General features: G+C 40.3%; 3 protein-coding genes across 3 annotated transcripts in view; 1 reads left to right on the top strand and 2 right to left on the bottom strand.

Annotated features, from left to right (window-relative positions):
- The first annotated feature begins 6396 nt into the window (after positions 1 to 6396).
- On the top strand, positions 6397 to 7882 carry LOC129245181 (tRNA-uridine aminocarboxypropyltransferase 2). The gene is made up of 2 exons (XM_054883208.1): positions 6397 to 6586; positions 6652 to 7882. The coding sequence occupies exons 1-2, from the start codon at positions 6471 to 6473 to the stop codon at positions 7412 to 7414; spliced, it is 879 nt and encodes a 292-aa protein (XP_054739183.1). The 5' UTR covers positions 6397 to 6470; the 3' UTR covers positions 7415 to 7882.
- On the bottom strand, positions 7670 to 8448 carry LOC129245188 (general odorant-binding protein 84a). Its single transcript, XM_054883219.1, has 4 exons — positions 8241 to 8448; positions 8107 to 8168; positions 7848 to 7974; positions 7670 to 7771 (listed from the first exon to the last, which is right to left on the bottom strand). Exons 1-4 carry the CDS (start codon positions 8446 to 8448, stop codon positions 7677 to 7679), a joined length of 492 nt encoding a protein of 163 aa, XP_054739194.1. The 3' UTR covers positions 7670 to 7676.
- A 2135-nt stretch (positions 8449 to 10583) lies between these two features.
- Positions 10584 to 21559, bottom strand: part of LOC129245171 (glucose dehydrogenase [FAD, quinone]) — a 112496-nt gene continuing 101520 nt past the window's right edge. Inside the window, exons 4-6 of the mRNA XM_054883196.1 lie at positions 15766 to 16170; positions 12927 to 13258; positions 10584 to 12860 (exon numbers count right to left, since the gene is read on the bottom strand). Coding sequence (XP_054739171.1) covers positions 12048 to 12860; positions 12927 to 13258; positions 15766 to 16170 — 1550 coding nt within the window. The 3' untranslated portion in view covers positions 10584 to 12047. The remainder of the gene's footprint in view (positions 12861 to 12926; positions 13259 to 15765; positions 16171 to 21559) is intronic.

Raw genomic sequence — 21559 nt, forward strand, 5'->3', positions numbered from 1 at the left:
TATCATTGTTTTTAAGTTTGAATGAGTTGTATGTTTTTATTTTAAAAATTATTTCTCAACTTAAAATTAGAGCAAAAAATACTGCAGTTTTACAATGAACCTTCTACTGAACATCCCTGCATACGAACTTCGTTTTTATTTCAGGTGTATGGCAACACCAACTTTGCGCTAAATTAGACAACTTTAACATTAAATTACTTGAAAACTAAGCGAGATATAAAAAAATTATACTTGTTCATTTCGTTTTCTTTTGTCGAGTTCTATAAGAATCCGTCGTCAGATTGCGGCGCCACGGAAACAGCAGTATTGCCTATATCGCAGTCACCATGTGTCGATACCATTTTCGCGGTTGTTGCACCCAAAAAACTTGCAAGGGATAAACAATTAAGGGCTCTGTGTGATACTTGATTTTGTGGGAAAGTTGCAAAAACAATTTTACTTGTAAGAATTTGCCAGTGAGAAAAGTTGTGTTCACAGGCAGATCTTACATTAAACACATAAAAAGCAGTATTTTTAAAAACTGTAGTGAAAAAGTTTGAAGAGCAACAAGTTAATGTGGAAAAACATGCTGCAATACTTAGATTGCAGTATAATTTACAATTTTCAATTATTTTAACTTTCTGAATTGAACGCATGAAAACTTGGTAGTTCGTACAAGTTTTATATCGGGTGTTTTTAAGAACTTAAAATGATAATATAAAACAAAAATATTGTTGGAACTGATTTTTTTTATTATAATCAGCTATTGAAATGCTATTTCGCATATTTAGTTTTTTATCTGACGTTTCTCTTTACATAGTTAAAAATAATTATCTATAACACAGAATTGTATGTAAAAAGGATGGTAATAATCTGCGAATTTGTATGAGTAATCTTCCGTTTTAATGGGGATTGTAAGTTAAGTCGGTCTCCTTGCCGCGGGGATGAGGCTTAAGTGGCGAGTTAACCCCATTCTATGGAGATTAACCTACCACGAACTAAGAGGGCAGCTTCATATAGGAATTGGGTATCCACTCATCCGCGGAACAGCGGAATTGGTGGCCACCCAAGTACTATGTGGAGAGTACCGTACCGACAACCTGGCAGGAGGGATAAAATGCATTTATTTTATTTAATGTGGAGGCTAAACATGGATATTTCTGCACGAGGTAACCCACTTTTGGGAAATCCTCCCGTCGAGCAATCGACGGCTCGGGCATCGGATGTGCAGGCCCGAACCCCACATTCCCCTATGACCGGAACTGACACCCAGGGTTCCGGAGGAAGCGCACTACTAGTGGTGAAACATGGCACATTGGCTATGCCAATGGAGAGCCGAGTGAGTGTGAGCGATACACCGCCGTCGAAACGATCGGAAGCAACTGAACAAGTTGCGGAGGATGTGGAGATGGCGGACAATCTCTCAGTAGACTCAGACGGATCTGTGGTACCGAGTAAGTCATTGACAACGGTTAAACCTGGTGCGAATCAGGTAAGTACCGGGAAAAAGACCGAAGTTATTGGAGATTCGAACGCAGGTGTTGGTCTAACCGCAAGGCAGATCAAACGAAGAAGACAGAAGGCGAGGCAAGCCGAAGCACTAGCTAAGGCAAGGACTCAAGCTCCGTCAACTTCGACACCTGTAACGGAAACGGGAAAGCGTGGCAGAACAGAGGACTCCTCTGTAGCGCTGCGCTCTTCCGGAAACGAAACGAGGTCTGTGCCAACGACCGGGAAGAGGAGAAAGGCAAAGAAGAGGAAAGTCGAGAGACGGAATTCGGAAATGCCTGCATCCTCGACCCAATCCAAGGCAGACAAACCTTTGCCTGACAAGGCAGAGGCTAAGGGACCTCAAATGTCGAATGACACTCTTCCGGCAACGTCTGGCGAATCATTCGCGAGAATGGCAGCAAAGGCAATGACGGTGGAGATACACACCGACAAACAAGATGGTCTACTGTCCAAAGGGCACAAGACTATCTTGACAGCTATCTTTGGAAAGCTATCGGTGAGTCGAAAGACGCGCCGACGTTCGAGGGGAAAAGCGTGGTGGACGGCATCGTAAAGGTGCACTGTTCCAATGCTTTTTCCCGAGAATGGCTAGAAAAAGCTATAGCAAAGATTCCAGCCTGCGAAAACAGCAAGTTTATTCTTGTTAAGAGTAGGAAAGAAAGGCTGGTACGAGCGAGTGTCTGGATTCCGGGTCCTTCCTGTAATTCAGCAGAACTCCTCAAACGCATCCGTGTTCAGAATAAGGATCTTGACACGACTCTCTGGAGAGTATACTCGTGCACCAGGCAGAAATCCGCTACCACTTCGGAAGCGGGTTCCCACCTGGTACTGGGTATCGATCTTGGGTCCCTCAAGGTGCTTAAGTCGAAGTACGGGTGCCGTCCTCACCTACATCTGGGGCGGATCCAGTTCCGCGTCCAGGATAAGGTGGAGGACAAAGCGTAAATATACTCAGTCTCATGACTGAAGTAATATTTACACAGATTAATCTGCAGCATAGCAAAGCGTCTACGGCTCTCTTGTGCCGTAGGCATGCAAAACCCACACATAATACTTATACAAGAACCATGGGTATGTCACAAGCGTATCTGTGGTCTAAGTGCTATGTCGTGGGGACAAATACTTCATTGTGAAGGGAATGTGAGACCGCGAGCATGTATTATCATGCCGAGGTTGATCGAACACACGATGTTAAAAGAGCTATGCTCTGGAGATATCGTTGCTGCAAAAATAAAGTACTTGAAAAGTGGGAACAGTGTCGAAGCTATCATAGTTTCGGCCTACCTACCCTACGACTCTTTACAGCCACCTCCTTCGAGGGAGCTAAGAGAAGTGGTCAAGTACGCAGAATCCAATAATCTGGGGCTAATAGTGGGCTGTGACGCAAATTCACAGAACATTGTGTGGGGAAGCAGCAAATGCAACCCCAGAGGTCTCAAGTTACTGGATTTTATCCTGTCATCCGATTTGGTCATCCAAAACACTGGTAACAAACCAACTTTTGTGACCAGAAGGAGACAAGAGGTGATTGATTTAACACTTACCAATAGGTCAGTTGGAAATCAAATCAACCGATGGCGAGTTTTGGAAGAGGACTCTCTTTCTGATCATCGTCTTATCGAATTCCGTCTGGGAATTGACACAATATCAATACCTTCCGGTAGGAATCCTCGAAATGTGGACTGGGACAGGTATGGTGAGCTTGTAACAGAGCGGTTACCAAACCTGAAAAAACTCAAATCAGCAGAAATGATTGAAGATGCTACTAAGAAATTAGAAGGTACTTTAATCAATTGCTTTGAGGAACTGTGTCCACTCAGGCAAAGCAGACAGGGGAAAGCGGTTCCTTGGTGGAACCCTGAACTGTCGAAGCTTCGTGTACGGTCCAGGAAACTTCTTAATAAGGCCTTGAAGACCAAAACAGAAGAGGACTGGGCCAATCATCGACTTACACAGAGAGAATATAAGAAAAAAGTACGGCAAGCCAAACTTGAATCCTATAGAAATTTCTGCAGTAACGTCGAAGAAATGAGGGAAACAGCGAGACTTTGTAAGGTCCTTCATTTAGACCGCTCAGTAAGGCTGGATTCCATTCGAAAACCTGATGGTTCATACACCATTTCCAAATCGGAAACGTTTAATGCTCTACTCGAAACCCATTTTCCGGGTAGTAGAACTCTCTCTGAAGCTGAGAGTGGCATGAACAATGACGGTGGCAACGGTGGAACCTCTAGGTACAGCTGGTGTATTGCTAGTCGGATAGTGACAAGGGAATCGATAAGGTTTTCCTTATCTTCCTTTGAGAACTTTAAGTCCCCTGGACCTGACGGAATATATCCAGTAATGCTTAAAAAAGGAGGAGACAGGCTGATTGAGGCCCTGAAAAGGATCTTCACAGCCTGTCTTGCATTTGGTTATATACCATCCCAATGGCGACGCGTAAGAGTAGTATTTATTCCAAAACCAGGAAAAGATGACTATTCCCTAGCAAAAAGTTTCAGACCAATCAGTTTGACATCGTTCATGTTGAAAAGTCTGGAACGAGTGGTGGAGAAACATATTCGAGTGGGGGTATTGCCGAGAAGTCCACTTAGTAGAAACCAACACGCTTACCAGAGTGGAAAATCATGTGAATCAGCCTTACACGATCTTGTTAGCAAGATTGAAGCTGGACTGGAAGCTGAAGAATACACAATGGGCGTGTTCGTGGACATTGAGGGGGCTTTTGATAATGCCACTTTCGGCTCGATATGTTCTTCTGCCGAACGACACGGATTTAATAAAACCACTGTAAAATGGGTATATTCCATGCTCTCTGAGAGGCTGTGACCCGCTGGAGGGAGCAGTGACGAACAAATCACAGTCAGGGCCAAGCAAGGATGTCCGCACGGGGGTGTTCTTTCTCCGTTGTTGTAGTGCTTCGTCGTAGACTCTCTATTAGTGGAGATACAGGAACTCGGTTTTCACGTCCAAGCATATGCGGACGACGTCTGTGCGCTAACACAGCTGACTTGGGACACACACGTTTCACTGAAGGGGAATCGTGCATTGAAGATTTTTCAGCAATGCCGTAGAGCCTTTGGCAAAACCTGGGGTCTGAAACCTGCTGTGGTCCTATGGATATTCACAGCACTTATCAGACCAATCATCACTTACGCCTCTGTGGTCTGGTGGCGACGGAGCATGGTTAAGTCCACAATCCGGGAACTATACAGGCTGCAAAGAAGTGTATGTTTATGCATCACGGGTGCCATGAGTACAACCTCTGGTGATGCCCTAAATGCTATGCTTGATTTGCTCCCCATGGATCTTAAGATACAACAGGAAGCAATAAAAGCAATGTGTAGACTCCATAAATATGGTTTCTGGCACGAAGATGGAACTACGGGACACAGAGAAATCTTTAAGTTGCTGTCGGAGCAGTATCCACTGTTTTTGGCACCTAAAGACGACCTGATACCCACAGTTTCATTCGGAAGGAAATTTGATATCAGATTTCCATTGCGTGAGCAATGGAGCAATCCAGAATGCATGCAGGGAGGTTTGACGGATATTTTCTTTACCGATGGGTCCAAGACTGAAATAGGGTCTGGAGCCGGATGGTACTTAGACGATAGTTATAAGTATCACTATGCTATGGGGGGAATGGCAACTGTTTTTCAAACAGAAGTTTTTGCCATCCTAAAAGTAGCCGAATGGATAATCGAGAGGAGATGGAGCGGGAAACAGATTGGAGTCTTCAGTGACAGTCAGGCTGCATTGAAGGCCCTGGAGAACGCGAAGCAAACCTCAAAGATTGTTCAAGAATGTAAGAAGAAGCTTAATTCTGTCGCAAGACAAAACAGGCTTGTACTTATATGGGTTCCAGGACACTCCGGTGTTCAAGGAAACGAAATCGCCGACGAATTGGCTAACCGTGGATCAGCGGTGCCCCCACAGGGGCCAGAGCCAATAATCGGAATCAGTCCCGCAGGAATCAAGAATTGGATCAACGATTATGTAGGCAATCTACATAAAGAGCGATGGTCCGGTCTAGAACGCTGCAGAACTGCAAAGTGTTTTGTGACAAGTCCGAACAGAAAACTGTCAAACTTTCTACTAAAACTTAGAAGGAAAGACATTCGGTTGATGGTCGGCATCATTACGGGACACAACCCATGGGGTCAGCATATGACCACCATTGGAATCATCGAGGACCCGGTATGCCTGTCCTGCTTGGAGGAGGCGGATAGCACTGAGCACTTTCTCTGTGAGTGTCCTGCCTTTGCTAGAGCGCGACTACGGGTATTGGGTTCAGATGTCATGGGAATGAGTGATATTCGTTCTCTAAAACTGGAGGATATTTACAGATTCGCCAAAGAATCTGGAAAATTCTCACAGGACTAACTATCTCTATCTCTGTATCTATTCTTTCCTATCTCTTTCTCTGATACTTTTCTCCCTCCCTCCTTGACTATCTACCCCCTTTCCAGAGCTTTAAATACAATGGGCTTTTTAGCCTGAGTGTTTTAGGAGCCACCAAATCTCCTGGTGCTCCTTGGCTCGACCTCTTCAAATTCAAATTCAAGTTAAGTACGAAAAATCATAACCTACTTATATGTTAACGTATTATAATGCACCTATTTCCCGCTCTCTGAGAAAATTCAATGAGATTTCGAGCTCTATTATGCTTGACGTTCCGGTGTTTTATTGTTAATTTAAGCTCATATTAGCATTACACGGCTAACGAAGACCAGAAGCATAGTTATCGATATCGATAGTTCTCATGCAGCTAAAAAAACACCCGATGTAACGAGTATTTATATAATACAATGGGGAACATACTTCACAGAGTGTACATGCATTCATACAAAGAAAATCAGATACGAATTTTTTGGGTACCTTGCCTGCGAACAGCTGGTCTTGTATCCAGTGTCAGTTTTGCAACTTTTACAGTTAGCATATAAAATTGGGTGTGTTAAAAGTTCTTATAATTTACAATGGATTTTAATAATATTAGTAGGCCCCAGAATTTGCTATTAGAGGAATGTTGTGAAGATTTATTTGGCATACGCTTAGATCCACCAGATCGGCGCGATAAATGTGATAAGTGCAAGTAAGTTTTCATATGCATTGAGCTGGGCGCACGTTTCATTAAATTAAATGTATTTCCTCTCGCAGACGACCAGCTGTGGTTTGTTGGTGTCCATCATTGCCAAATCCTCCACTGGACATCAAGTCCTCCATCGTTATATTGCAACATCCTGCTGAGGAAAAACGCTCACTGCGCACGGCTTTAATGTTACAACTTGGAGTAACACCGGGCAAATGTGTGGTCTACAAAGGCAAACGCTTTCCATCGCCAAAAAATCAAACCGAACTAGAACCAATACTAAATTCACCCAATGCTTTGTTGCTCTATCCCAGTAAAGATTCTGTGCCTATAGAATGTGTAAAAATGTTGAAAACCTCAATGGAGGGTACACAAATTGAAAAAGATCCGTTCACATTAGTGCTAATTGATGGCACCTGGCCCCAGGCGAAAGCTATATATGCCAGCAGTCCCATGTTGCATCGCATGCGGCAAATTAAACTTATAGCAGCCGGCAATAGTGATTACATCATACGCACACAACCCACCGAAGGTTGCCTTAGTACGTTAGAAACTGCGGCGCAAGCATTGTCCGTTCTAGAGCAACGTCCTGAGCTACGCCAATTGCTGGTACGCCCACTGCATACGTTATGTCAATATCAGCTAGACAATGGCGCTGTAGAACATCACTCGAAAGAATTTCGCATTAAAAACCAGCAGTATCCTAAACAAATTGGCAAGCGTCTTAATCGTTTGCTTAATTATAGTACAATTTGTCGGCCGGAGGCGACGGAGCAGAATATGTTGAATAGAATGGAACCAAAATTACAACAGCAGCAGCAAGGGTCGTGAGAATAGGCAAATTGTGATTACATATGCGATATGTAGCTCATAATGCATTTAAAACGTTTTATATTGCTAGTATGTAAAGTAAAATAGTTTGAATTTATTGTAATATTTAAGGTGTATAGGTGGATGCTGAAATGATAGTAAATCGATTTCTTTAGAAAGCGCGCCAAAAAAATCAAAATTTCTTTTTAGTCAAATGTACTCTACTCGCTAGATCTCTTGTAATAAGCAGCTTAATTTCCGTTGCGGATGCGTTTGCTGACATTCAAACAGTTGTGTTGTTGCGCGCATTTTCCAAAACGCTTTTCATCAGACACTTGGCAATAGCATAAGTGCGTACGCATGCATTCATTTCGTTTTCTGAAATGTGGGGAGGAAATTATTTTATATTTTTACATTGTATACAAGGTAGTTGTAAAAACGATTGCTGCCTTACTAGCTTCCGATTCACAAAACTGAACTGAACTTGTTGTTATTGGCATTATATTTTGCATTATTAAGTCCGTATTTAACTGCCAGTCTTTTATCAACCCTGATTTCTCAAAGAAACAACGTATGAAGCACTGAAGAAGAAAAAGAGACGCAGTTTGTAAACTAGAGTTATTGATCAACAAGTAATTTATGTGCTATATGTGCAGAATTGTGCTTATATTTATGCATCTATAATATTTGTAAATAAGTAACTGTCATTTTACCATGCCCGTTTTATCCGTGGTATCTGACAATTCGCCGGTCGTATTAAATTGCACAATGTACTCTACATAAAGAAGGTAATCTAATGTAAAGTACACAATCGGAGGATTTGAAAAGCTAAAAGGCATAAACTTACCCATTGGTACCGAAAAGCTGGCATTGCATATTTGCATCACTTCTTCAACATCAATGACGCTGCTATTATTCCCAATTGCCACTTGTTCCTTGTGTTGTACGTATATATCACCATTATCCTTGGCGCGCTTCTGAGTTGCTACCAGATTTTTACAACAACATAGTACTAACAGAAATATAAGCCTATTGAATGCATTACTTTTGGCCATTTTCATTCAAAGCAAACTGTAAATGTATACGCATGTAAAGTACAACAAAAGCTTTAGAACTCGGAAGTGCGATTACATACAAATGTGAGAAAACACAGCCGTTTTATATAGTGCCACGGAAAGTGCAAATAAGTATAGATAATTTGGAGAAGTTTTTTTATTGAAGTAGGTAAATGAGTTCAATTAATTTATCTAATTACATTTAAATTGAAAATACAATTGCTGCGCTACAAATAGCTATTAAGTCGATCGAATCATATAAAGTATGCTGAAATTTGTATGCTGTTAAAATAATATGACATTTAACCATTGTTGGGGCGTTTTTACTTAGGAATTTGAAATATTCGAAGATCCAGCTTGAGAAGTTCCTCAAGTTAAGAAAGTGTCAACTTAACCCTCCTCGGTGGAAGCAAGCAAGCAAAAGATGTATAAGAGATTTTTAAATGCAGTTGATATACTTGATTTTTGCATCCATACAATAGAAACGAGTTTTTCGACGCAGCTTTTCGCCTCCTTGTAGCCAATCCCGACAATCCCTCTTCGCTGAGAGTGTATCGGCTCCGGTTAATTGCTTGACTACAATATTCCCAGGGATAGTAATTGGTTTGTTGAAAAATGATTCCATAGCCAAACGAGTAGTGAATTGAGAAATAACGGCTAGATTATTCATACGATTTTCGATGTTCTCAAGGACCAATGTGTTCGATAAGTCGTCAAAAACTTCAGTTTGTTTTGTATTTGCAAGGAATTAGATGGGCTCAGTCCCGAAGTGCCCAACTGAAGGTGTAAAAGATTATATCCATAAATCGATAGAAAATAAAGTTTTAGGAAGCTACATGGAAGCTCAAGTCGTTCGCTATAATAGAATATGTTAAATTCACGTCCAAAGTCGAAAAACCCAGTCTGGTCAGACCCGGGTGCCCAACGAAGGGTGAAATTATGGGATTTTTTCGACTTTTGGACCAATATTGCGTTGATTAGCGGTGGAGACATAAATACGTAAGGCCCGTATGAGCTTTCCAGGCGTGCAATTGCCTTCTTATGCATCGCGTTGTGATATTTATGAAATGGTGATTCAAGACCATGGTATCATGCCTCATAAGTCCTTCGATGTGGAGGTGATGCTCCAACGATCTGAAACAGAACTGCGTCCCACAACCACAACAACCTTACGGCGTACATAGTACCGCGCTCTGGCTCGACTGCGTGTTGTGCCTCCACCATTTATCGCGTTCCTTCGATGTTTTGAAAAGTTAATAAACTTAACGGATATCCGTCATTTGGAAGACCTATTTATCTGCTTAATTTCTTGCATTGGGAATTCATCGGTCGAGCGTAATTTCACGTCACCTAATTAACGGAAAACTTATTTGAAATATTTACCTTTTCAAATGCCTTACTCACCTCAGTATAGCTCCAGAGTGCGTGCAACACCCACCGTTGGACAATTTTCTTAATCAAACAAAACAGCTTTTATTTAAATATTTATTTATTTACTTGTTTACGTTCTGCTTTACATACAAAGCACTCTAAAGTTGTTGCATAACAAATAAGTGCATGCATTTCATGTGCGCTTGGTACCGGGTGCCCATTAAGACCATCTACGAATTTTGAATTTAACGCAATTGTGTTTGCATAGGTTATTCAGCGTTGTCGTAACGGGGCACCCTTAACATACATAAATAGTTTCTGTCTGTAGACAGGATGCGTTTTTTTGCTACAATTTTCAATGTTTGTATGGGTATGTTACTATTTAGTTGCTAAATCTAGGAAAATATTTAGATTAGCAAGGTTACTTTTCTAGATTGTCCCAAAAAAAAGTTATATTAATTTGAGAGAAAAGCTGCTAATTACAAACTAAAAAATGATAATAAATTATGTAGGTTGTATTAAGTTTTTTAAGCACGGGAAAAAAGCAAAGTTACAAGGCTTAGAAGGTGAAGGGTTGCATTGAAGTTCCTTATGCACAGAATTTGCACATTACATATAATAAATTCAATTACCGAAATGAGATTTGGTTTTATTAAATTCATATAATATTTGTGTATCTACAGATGGCACAAAATTAATCATCCAATTTAGTTTTTGAATAACTTTTTTATTAAATATACAAAAAATTATTTTGACTGACGGAAACTTTTATTTTGACCTTCTCGCGCTCTATTGATTGTCTGTTTGCATACCGCAGCTCTCTAGTACACAATTGTCAAACATGTTTCACGTACGCCGCCATTTGTAAAAAATAAAAATCTTCCCATAGGGTGATTAATTTTGCGCCATCTTTTATATACTTATAGTATAGTCGTGTTGTCTGAAGTGGTGTAAAAATTCAGTTTTTAAATACAAAAATATTTAAAATTTTTGAAATTAGCAAAACTAAAAAACAAAATTTAATTCTATTTATTCTGTGAATACCGCTTTTTTATTGTAAATGTTTATACAAAGAAAAAAAATTAAGCTATGGAATATCTCTATTCTTACTTCATTAATTCTCTTAAACCTTGTTTCGGTTTTCTAGCCAATCAATGCATGTTTCCGTAAAAATACTGTGAAAGATTCTCAACATGAATGCCTTATACTACAGCTCAGAGATTAAGAGGATATTAAATTTGGATGAGTCGGTTTTTGAAATGTTTGACTGAAAGGTTCACCGGAAGATTTATGAAGCTTTGTGCGTTGGTGAAGGCGACGAATCTAACGAATTAATATTTCAATGGACTTCAGTGCGCCAGCTGCTCTTAGAAATTCGACTTTATACACGCTAGTGGTAGCAATGGAAGGAAAAAGCTTGCCCTGCATGGCTGGACCAAGTGGAGAACGACTTCGACTCAGTTATTGCTTTTTGAATGAAGAAATATTGCATGAAATGCGCTATCATGGAAGGCGTGAAGAATTAGCGCACATTTTTTAAACTCTCAAGAATCACAGTACAAAGAAAAAGTGGACGTTTATATTGTCAGTGGAATCACCTTTGACAGCTATCTCTTGTGAGTCCAAGTGTGTTAGCTTCCTGGGAAATCCATCTTAACTTTTATAGTATCATATATCAATATTATGAGTTGAAATTAATTTTGTTGAAAAGCACATATTATTGAATTGATTTCTTTTAGTGAAAATAGATTTTTAAAAAATTTTCTTTAAAACTTCAATTCAGTCAATTTTTTCACAAACTTCATAAGTCAAGTAAGAAATCGAGCCAGCAGTAACTATGCTATTAAGTAAATAAAACAGTGTATATCTAAAGTGGTCAGGCAACGAGGAGCGTGGCACGGAGTAAGTGGTGTATGGTTCGAAAAGTTTTAAGGTTAGGTCGAAAATGATTAGAAACGAATTGGGTTATCGAATGCTTAACATTCAGTTAAAGAAGAAATGGAAAGGTTTGGAATAATAATCATATTCATACTGACATTTAATTAATTTTTAAATAATTCATTTTTTATAAATAGTTTTAAATTGGTTAATTTTTTTAACTTATGTTTTTTTTTTAATTTTGTAATATTTTTATCACCTCTTTTGTTTTAAAATTTAACGCAAATATTTCATATTTTTAGTTTTCTTTTTTAAATTACTCTATGCAGCGTCCACGTTGCGTCCAGCCGTCAAACTTTAGCACCCCATGCACGCTTCACCATGTATGCACCCTTCTCAGCGATCATCACCGCAGGCGCATGCGTGTTGCCCGATGTCACTTCTGGCATAATGGATGTGTCCATGACACGCAGCCCTCGTACACCATGCACACGCAACTCGTGATCCACCACCGCCAAATCATCACTGGCTGGCCCCATCTTACAGGAGCCTGCTTGATGATTTTCGGCGCCTGTATTGCGCCGTATCGCACATTCCCAATACGCAGCTGTGCCGAATGTTAACGATTCACAGCCCTCTACCAATGTCTTATCCAGTCGCATGCCGTACTGCTTGAGCGGTGAGGTCTGTGACAATTTAATGGCGAACTTGATGCCTTCAATCAGCCTCTTAACATCACGTTCATCCGTTAAGTAATTGGCCACGATACTGGGTGGTGCTAGTGGATCGCTGGAAGCGAGCGTAATGGAGCCGCGTGATTTGGGATGCAGCACTGTTGGGAACATTTGTATGGAGCGCATGTTGTTCGAAAGCAGTTCGCCCACCTGACCGGTACGTGAGCAACTGGCCGTGTAGCCACCGAAGTAAAGTTGCAAATCGGGGGCATTTGGATCGTCGGCATAACGTGAGGGCACTTTGGCGGTCACATCTGAGATGCCAGTGCCGGACATTAGACCATCGCGGAAGAGTAGATACTCCATAGCGGTGGCCCAATTTAGTGGTGATGTGTCTGTATCGTCAATGAAGTAGTTGATAAGGAAGGAGACATGATTATGTAGATTCTTGCCGACACCGGGTAGATTATGTATCGGACGTATGTTGACCTGATTACCAAAATAAAGATTGAATTAAAAGTTAGTATCTAGTCTAATTAATTATCTTCCTTTTACCTTCGCAAGCTCGTTAGCCGGGCCGATGCCGCTAAGCAGAAGTATTTGTGGTGAGTTCACGGCGCCACCGCTGACGATCACTTCTTTCTTGGCGAATATCTTACGCGTGCTACCATATTGATCGATGACCTCCACACCTACAACGGTTTTACTGTCGGGTTTAAAGAGTACCTTGGAGGCGGTGGTGTTGAGTAAAATGTGCAGGTTATTGCGACTGCGCGCCGGACGTAAGAAAGAACGCGCCGAACTCCAGCGTATGCCATTGCGAGATGTCATCTGGGCGATCATGAAACCAGTAGAATTGCGGCCGTTCAAATCTTGTACGGTATAGCCTAAAATAAAAATTTTAGTCGAATGTTAAAAGTTCTTGGGGAGGTGGGAATTTTGTAAAATAAGAAGTGCCACATATGAATTGCGATGGTTGTTAGACGCTGGTTACTCTGAGGAAAAACATGGGATGTCTCTATTACATATTTTTATAATTTATCTCATATAATGGGAACTAAACTAACTGTGGTTCAATGTGATTTGATGTTAGGATAGGTTAGGTTATGGTGGTAGTCGGTCCGTATGACCAACTCACTTAGACCTTACAGGTCCGTTGTGATACCACTCTGCGACACGGGAACCTTGTTTATTTATTTTCATAAAACCATTTTGAGGCTCTTATGAAGCGCAGGATTGGTCTAATCCCCGCGCCAGATAAATCTGTAAGAGAATTGAAAAAGTGTTTACCTATAGGACCTGTTCTGATTTTAGCTAAGACTCGACAATTGCAAAGGAAGTGCTCTATTGTTTCTTCCTCCTCCTCATCTCTACAGCTTCTACAATATTGATGGGAGAATACTCCGAGTCTCAAGGAATGCTTCCAAATAGCCAGGGACCGGTGACACAACCACGATCTTCGAGATATCTTCTATTGAGAGGCTAAGCAATTCCTTTTTCCATTTCTTGTTTGTTTCCGGCCATAGTAGCCTGGCTGTTACGCATGTACCTTCATCTTCCCATGACCTATTGGCCTCTTGGGTAATGTTGTTTTTTATTATTAAATTACTCGTGGCCAAAGGTATTTCAATGGTACTTTTATCACGGAACACTTGAAGAGCAGTACCTTTTCTGGCTAGCTCATCAGCTCTACAATTTCGTTCAATATCTCTGTATCCCGGAACCCAAATAAGGCTGACCTCGAATACGACGCTAATATCATTTATAGCTGCTCGGCATTCCTGTGCAACTTTTGATCTTAGTATAGCCGCATTAATTGATTTAATGGTTGCTTGGCTATCCGAGAATATATTTATAGTCGTTTTTGTTACGGCATGCATATTTAGATATGTAGCCACTTCTTTTATGGCTGGAAACTCTGCCTGATAGACGTTGCAGTAGTCTGGTAGTCGAACGGATAGTTCCAGTATTAATTCTTTCGAAAATACTACATAGCCAACTTTATCGTCTAGTTTGGAACCATCTGTATACAAATTTAATTCCCTCCTTCTCCATGGCCTTGGTGTCTACCACTCCCTTCTTGACGGTATACTTGTCTTGAAGAGCTTATGGAAGGTAAGTCTAGGAGTAGAATAGTCTATTTTTTGTTTGTGACTGTTCAGAGTGTGCAAAATACAGGCGTGGCAAAACCCCGTTCTTTCTATAGCGCTGAGGCCCCGGCCACGTTTTTCCCTACGAGATTTAGTGCAGGCAAATTGATTAGCACTTCTAGCGTTTTGTTTGGCGTAGTCCTTAAAGCACCAGAGATGCATAAAAGAGCTGTTCTCTGAACCTTACTCATGATTTTAGTGTAACTCGCCTTTAGAGCAGATGGCCACAATACAAGTATTCCAGATTGGTCTAACTACCTAAGTATATAGCCAATGAGTAACGCTAGGTGTTAACCTCCATTTAATACCGACCGCTCTTTTGCAAGTTTATAATGCAACGTTGGCCTTTTTTACTATTTGCTCAATATTAGGTATCTCCACAGCCTTAAAAACCAGCGGGGAGATTATAGGAAGCATATGCTTCCTTGTGAAGAGAATTATTTCAGTTTTTGCGGGATTTATAGTGAGTCCCCTACACTCAGTGCTGCTCCTAAGCGTAGCCATGTTAGAGCGCAGAATGTCCATGAGGGTGATTTGATGTTACATGATACGATTTTGTATCTTGTGATGAAATGTTGTTATGAGATATCACATCAAGTGACAGCATACTTTCTTCTGCTTCATTGATCTGTGTCTAGTGATATCATACTATATAATTTTATATCATTATGGAGTGATTTTATTATGAATCGTATTCTTGTTTTAGTATGTTTTAAGGTGTTATGACGAGATGTGATTATGTGATGTTTAAGCATTTAATTTTATATGACGTGATGTGGAGCTGTATCTCATATCATATCATATCACATTTTGTCATGTTATGGCACCATGTTGCATTTCATCAAGCGGTATTTTATCATGTGAATTCGCCTTTTTCGTGATGCCTCGTGATGCCATATCATGTAATTTCTTTTTACGTGATGTAATGCCATGTCAGCGCATTATATCAAGTGATATTTATGTTTTTGTGTTATTAATGTACTCTGTTCTGTTCACTTGAATATTATAGGTTGTATTAAAACTAAAATTTGATTATCTATGCTACAATTTCATGTTATGCCATTTTATGTAGTGAATCCATGGCATGATTTGTGAATGTGTGATTTTATTACATGAAATGTGTTAATGTGTTGTTGTAAGCATAATATCAAACACATATTAACTCCATAAACGCATACCATAGTTCATCTTTAAATTTTTGAAAAAATAGTTAGTTCGGAAAATCAAGTGAACTATCAACTCACCCAACTCTGCTCCTCCCTTCAATATCGCATACGACAATGGTGGATTGTAAGGGAAATGTGACACCGGTATTGGTCCACCTTTTGCATGCAAGCTCTTATCTACCTCATCCAATTGCAAATTATCCTCGGATTTCATAAAGAATGGCAGCACTTCGTCATACGACCAACCGGGATTGCCCAGGGCAGCCCAATTGTTATAGTCTTCAGGATTGCCGCGTATGTACATCATGCCATTTAGCACCGATGTACCACCCAAAACTTTACCACGTGGCCACGTACAACGCTGTCCTTCCGCTCCCAAACAGGCCATACGTTCCGGTTCGGTGGTGTAGCGCCAATCAATCGCGCTGTCAATGAAATTCAAGAACATTGAAGGTATTTGCGAGCCAACCGGTTCATCGCCACCTTGAAATAATGGAAAACAAAAGAAAATAAGTAGTTGTAGAACAATTAAAAATGGCAGTGAGTATCATACAAAAGAAATATTCGAATTAATTACATTAAAACAATGTGTGACACGAGTTAATGACTAAACTCAAACTTGCAACTTCGTTAGATTGCACTTTTATCTGCATTTTGTTTCTGTAAATCAGTCTAACTTGTCACGTAACACTCTGCTAACAGTTTACAACTTCACAAACATACATGTTTTAATGACGAACTGTTATTGCTCATCTTTGCACTCACCGAAAAAATTCCACACTGCGATTTAAAACCGCCAATCTTGTTCAGAATACATCGACTTATAATTATTTAATATTCTGTAGTCTGTATTTTCTTTGAAGTGAAGTAATCGTCTGAATTTTGAGCATTCTAAGTATTCCGAATGCATTTTCGACAGCAGTTATTGTGGAAGAAGATTGTTTAGGTATCTTCCCGGTCCTACTACTACGTTTGTGACTCTATGGTATTTTTGATCAGATATAAGATTAATGGAGACCGAGCATGAAAAAATGTACAGAAATAAGTGATATGTAATTGTTAAATATCGATGTGGGGCTCATTTTCATTTTCATCACATTATTTATTAGCCCTTCCATTGGGCTTGCGATCAATGTTCTCTTATCTAGAGCTATGCGAGATGCAATATAAGGCGCCTTCGATTCGCCAAGCGTTAGCAAGCAGTATAAATAAAAATATGTTTGTGGCACTGGAAAAGAGCTGTCAAAAATTATACATACATATATGTTGGGAAGCACTTAATGAGCATTAGTAAAACTGCGCTTGTATAGGGCAACATCTGTTGCTTCAACTCGTTGATTGTGATGCTCGTGCTCTATCAATACCCGCTTGTGTTCTTGTTCTTCTCAACGTTGTTGTTGACTGTAAATCAACAACTAATAATTGCAAGGTATGTGAATACGACGGCAACACAGAAGATAATTCGCAAAGTTGGAGCAACAGAAATGGCTCGGAATGACGTGGTGTAATGAAACTTGGCGAAAATTAGGAGAGAGATTTGGCAGCATTGAAAAAAGTGAATTATAAAAGTTTTTTGAGGGATAAACATACTCGCTAGCGGCGAAACTTATTTTTTGTCAAGTAAGCAGAGCACAAACACAGCGAGCAGAAAAAAGAATCGAAGGCTCCTATAAATTCCACAATATTATAATAGACTTCTCTTTCCCTAAGTCAGCTTTGTAAATTTTCTAAATTTTTCCATTCTTTTGATGTTAAGCAATGATGATAAGAATTTCGGTTCATAGAACTAAATAAATAAATAAATAAATAAACAAGTTCAGCATGAAAATTCGTGAGGTCATTTTAGTATAATATTATCACTCGTCGTAAATTTAGTTTCGCACATCACATAAAACTCCAAAACAATTATTTTACTTCCGTCTTAAGCTCAATGAATTTGCAAGTTTTAGGTAATCTCAGGCGCTCCTTTAATGCGTCTACTTTTTTTTATATCAACTCAAAAATCTCACGATATCGATTAACCCAATGGTCACTAGTACATACATATGTACATATGTAAGTATATATTTTCTCCACAATCTACCCTGAAGGTCAATTCACTAGTACGGAATCGGTGTTATTTTGGTGCACTTAGAATTAGTACTACGAGGAATGTATTTTAACTGAATCGGTTGTGCAAAACGACGTGTGATGAGCTGTAATTCGATATTTTTATGAAACAGTTTGGTATTTTTTAGCATAAATCTACATATAACGTTTTCACTTACGAGCTTTCATCTCGTCCAAAAGGAGGCAGGAGCTCCAAGGCGGCCCTTTCCAGGATAAATTTCTTACAGGATGAATTTCGTCAGGGCCGTCCAAAAATAGTTGTGCCAGAAACAATCGATGCTGTGTGTCAACTGAAAACTCAAATTCGTCATGTGACATATCATGAGGTAGAAGCATCTTTGTGTATTGGTGGGATCAACATACATTCCACACTGCATGAGTTGGTCGTCAAGAATATTTGACTTCCTTGGACACCGCATAATTTGACAATTGCCCAAAAAATGACTCGTGTCGATTGGTGTAAAGAAATCTTGAAAAAAATCAGCCGCGGTGGTTTAAAACACATCTCAACGTAACAAGTGACGAATCTTGCATTTTTGTATATGAGTCGGAAACAAAACAGCAATCGACAGTTTGGGTTTTCCAAGTCGAGCTCAATTCAACAAAAATTGTGCGCGGAAAAGCACCTTAAAGTCACCTCGTGGTCTCCTGTTTCGGAAATATTCGGAAAATCTGATCATGTCGCAACTGTGCTAATAAAAAAAATACCAGTCTAACGGTTAGACGCGATAGAAGTGAAACCTTCCGTAAAACAGACTGAGAGAGAATGAGACGAAAGCAGCATTAGGAGCGGGATAATTATAGGTTCATTATAATATTGCTATAAAGTACATATTTTATTTTCTTTATTTTATTATTATTCATCCTCAATGTATATGATATGATACAAATGCTTTGGTTTTGATGTTGTCAACATATCGTTAATCGTTTTCACTATTTTGCACAGTAGATACATTGTTATGCACAATAGAAACACTAGGTTGCACATTTTTTAATGTTTTTCGGCGTGCACGAAATTCACGTACATGTTCTGTTGAAGTCTTTGCAGTTTTTTTAGTTTTATTTTCTTTTTGTTTTTTTTTCTGCATTATTTTTCGGCATAATTGCGGTAAATATTTAAAAATGAAAATATTTACGAATATAAAAATACGGACGCAATACAGCACACGCGGTTGCTATTATGAGCGTCGTAACGCATATATTACACAGACGTACTAACATACACACAAACATTCGGAGGACGCTTGGTCTAAGCAAGTATTAGGTAGTGTAGTATAGGTATACATAATGCCTTCTCGCCCACCGTGGCTCCGTAATACGCAGGCGCGCACACATACGTACTAGCATACATACAAACATACATACGTATGACGCTTGAACTAAACACCAAAGCAAGTAATAGGCAGTGTAGTATACATACTACAATACTCACTATACTAGCGTGGCTCAGCAGTATGCAGCCACACACATATACGTATATCAACATATAACGCTTCGTAGCCAAGAGTGGGGAGGCTACGAAGCACCGCACAAAGAGGAGACGGAGAATAGGGAACGCTGTATAACTGTGTTCTATCTCATTCTCTCGCAGGCTATATACTACAAGATCTATATGTATGTCTCTTTTTAGTGTCGCTTTTTCGTTTTATCGAGTCTCAAATCACTCCCAACGATTCTAAAGAAGTTTTCACTTCAAAAAACTTAAAATAGTCAGTTCTGAGTGGTACACACTCATTTATGTGCCAGAAGTTTTCGTAGAGTTAAAAAAACCAACTGCCGAAGACGAATCATCTATTCACCAAGAGCATTCACCCACACTTCCTTATGACCAGAACTGACACCCAGGGTTCCGGGGGAAGCGCACTACTAGTGGTGAAACATGGCACATTGGCTATGCCAATGGAGAGCCGAGTAAGTATGAGCGATACACCGTCGTCGAAACGATCTGAAGCAACTGAACAAGTTGTGGAGGATGTGGAGATGGCGTACAATCTCTCAGTAGACTCAGACGGATCTCTGGTACCGAGTAAGTCTTTGACAACGGTTAAACCTGGTGCGAATCAGGTAAGTATCATGAGTACAACCTCTGGTGATGCCCTAAAGGGTATGCTTGATTTGCTCCCCATGGATCTTAAGATACAACAGGAAGCAATGTGTAGACTCCATAAATATGGTTTCTGGCACGAACTCTGGAACTTCGGGACACAGAGAAATCTTTAATTTGCTGTCGGAGCAGTATCCACTGTTTTTGGCACCTAAAGATGACCTGATACCCACAGTTTTATTTGGAAGGAAATTTGATGTCAGATTGCGTGAGCAATGGAGCAATCCAGAATGCATGCAGGGAGGTTTGACGGATATTTTCTTTACCGATGGGTCCAAGAATGAAATAGGGTCTGGAGCCGGATGGTACTTAAACGATAGTAATAAGTATCACTATACTATGGGGGGAATGGCAACTGTTTTCCAAACAGAAGTTTTTGCCATCCTAAAAGTAGCCGAATAGATAATCGAGAGGAGATGGAGCGGGAAACAGATTGGAGTCTTCAGTGACAGTCAGGCTGCATTGAAGGCCCTGGAGAACGCGAAGCCAACCTCAAAGATTGTTCAAGAATGTAAACAGGCTTGTACTTATATGGGTTCCGGGACACTCCGGTGTTCAAGGAAACGAAATTGCCGACGAATTGGCCAACCGTGGATCAGCGGTGCCCCCACAGGGGCCAGGGCCAATAATCGGAATCAGTTCCGTAGGAATCAAGAATTGGATCAGCGATTATGTAGGCAATCTACATAAAGAGCGATGGTCCGGTCTAGAACGCTGCAGAACTGCAAAGTGTTTTGTGACAAGTCCGAACAGAAAACTGTCAAACTTTCTACTAAAACTTAGAAGGAAAGACATTCGGTTGATGGTCGGCATCATCACAGGACACAACCCATGGGGTCAGCATACTATATGACCACCATTGGAATCTTCGAGGACCCGGTATGCCTGTCATGCTTGGAGGAGGCGGATAGCACTGAGCACTTTCTCTGTGAGTGTCCTGCCTTTGCTAGAGCACGGCTACGAGTATTGGGTTCCGATGGCATGAGAATGAGTAATATTCGTTCTCTAAAACTGGAGGATATTTATAGATTTGCCAAAGAATCTGGAAAATTCTCACAGGACTAACTATCTCTATCTCTGTCTCTATTCTTTCCTATCTCTTTCGCTGATACTTTTCTCCTTCCCTTCTTGACTATCTACTCCCTTTCCAGAGCTTTAAATACAATGGGCTCTTTAGCCTGAGTGTTTTAGGAGTCACCAAATCTCCTGGTGCTCCTTGGCTCGACCTTTTCAAATTTCAATTTCAACATTTTTCAACGTCGGAAGAAGCTGTTGAAGCCTTTGAACAAATCCTTTGCACAAATATAAGCACACAAACTCTCCGTTTTGCCTATATTGCCAAGGAAAATATGAGACTCAAGAGACGCGTGCCCTGCTAGAATGTTCTACATTTGAACGAAGCATGTGGCGCTCAAATATTAGCGGGAGACTGGCTGGCCTATTACAATATATGCTAGAATATTAGGAAACCTGGAGCTATGGTTATAACGAAGCGTCACCAATTATACGAAGGCTGTTACTCCATGATAATGAATGCAGACAAAATGAATGAATGAATAACATCCTGCCCACTCGAAAGAATATCTTAACTGGTAGTACCGATGGAAGAGAGCAGAACAGCGAGGTCATGAGATGGTTTACTCCGTAGGTACCAGCGTA

Source organism: Anastrepha obliqua, chromosome 1 (assembly GCF_027943255.1).
Source record: "Anastrepha obliqua isolate idAnaObli1 chromosome 1, idAnaObli1_1.0, whole genome shotgun sequence".
In the NCBI taxonomy this organism is placed as follows: domain Eukaryota; kingdom Metazoa; phylum Arthropoda; class Insecta; order Diptera; family Tephritidae; genus Anastrepha; species Anastrepha obliqua.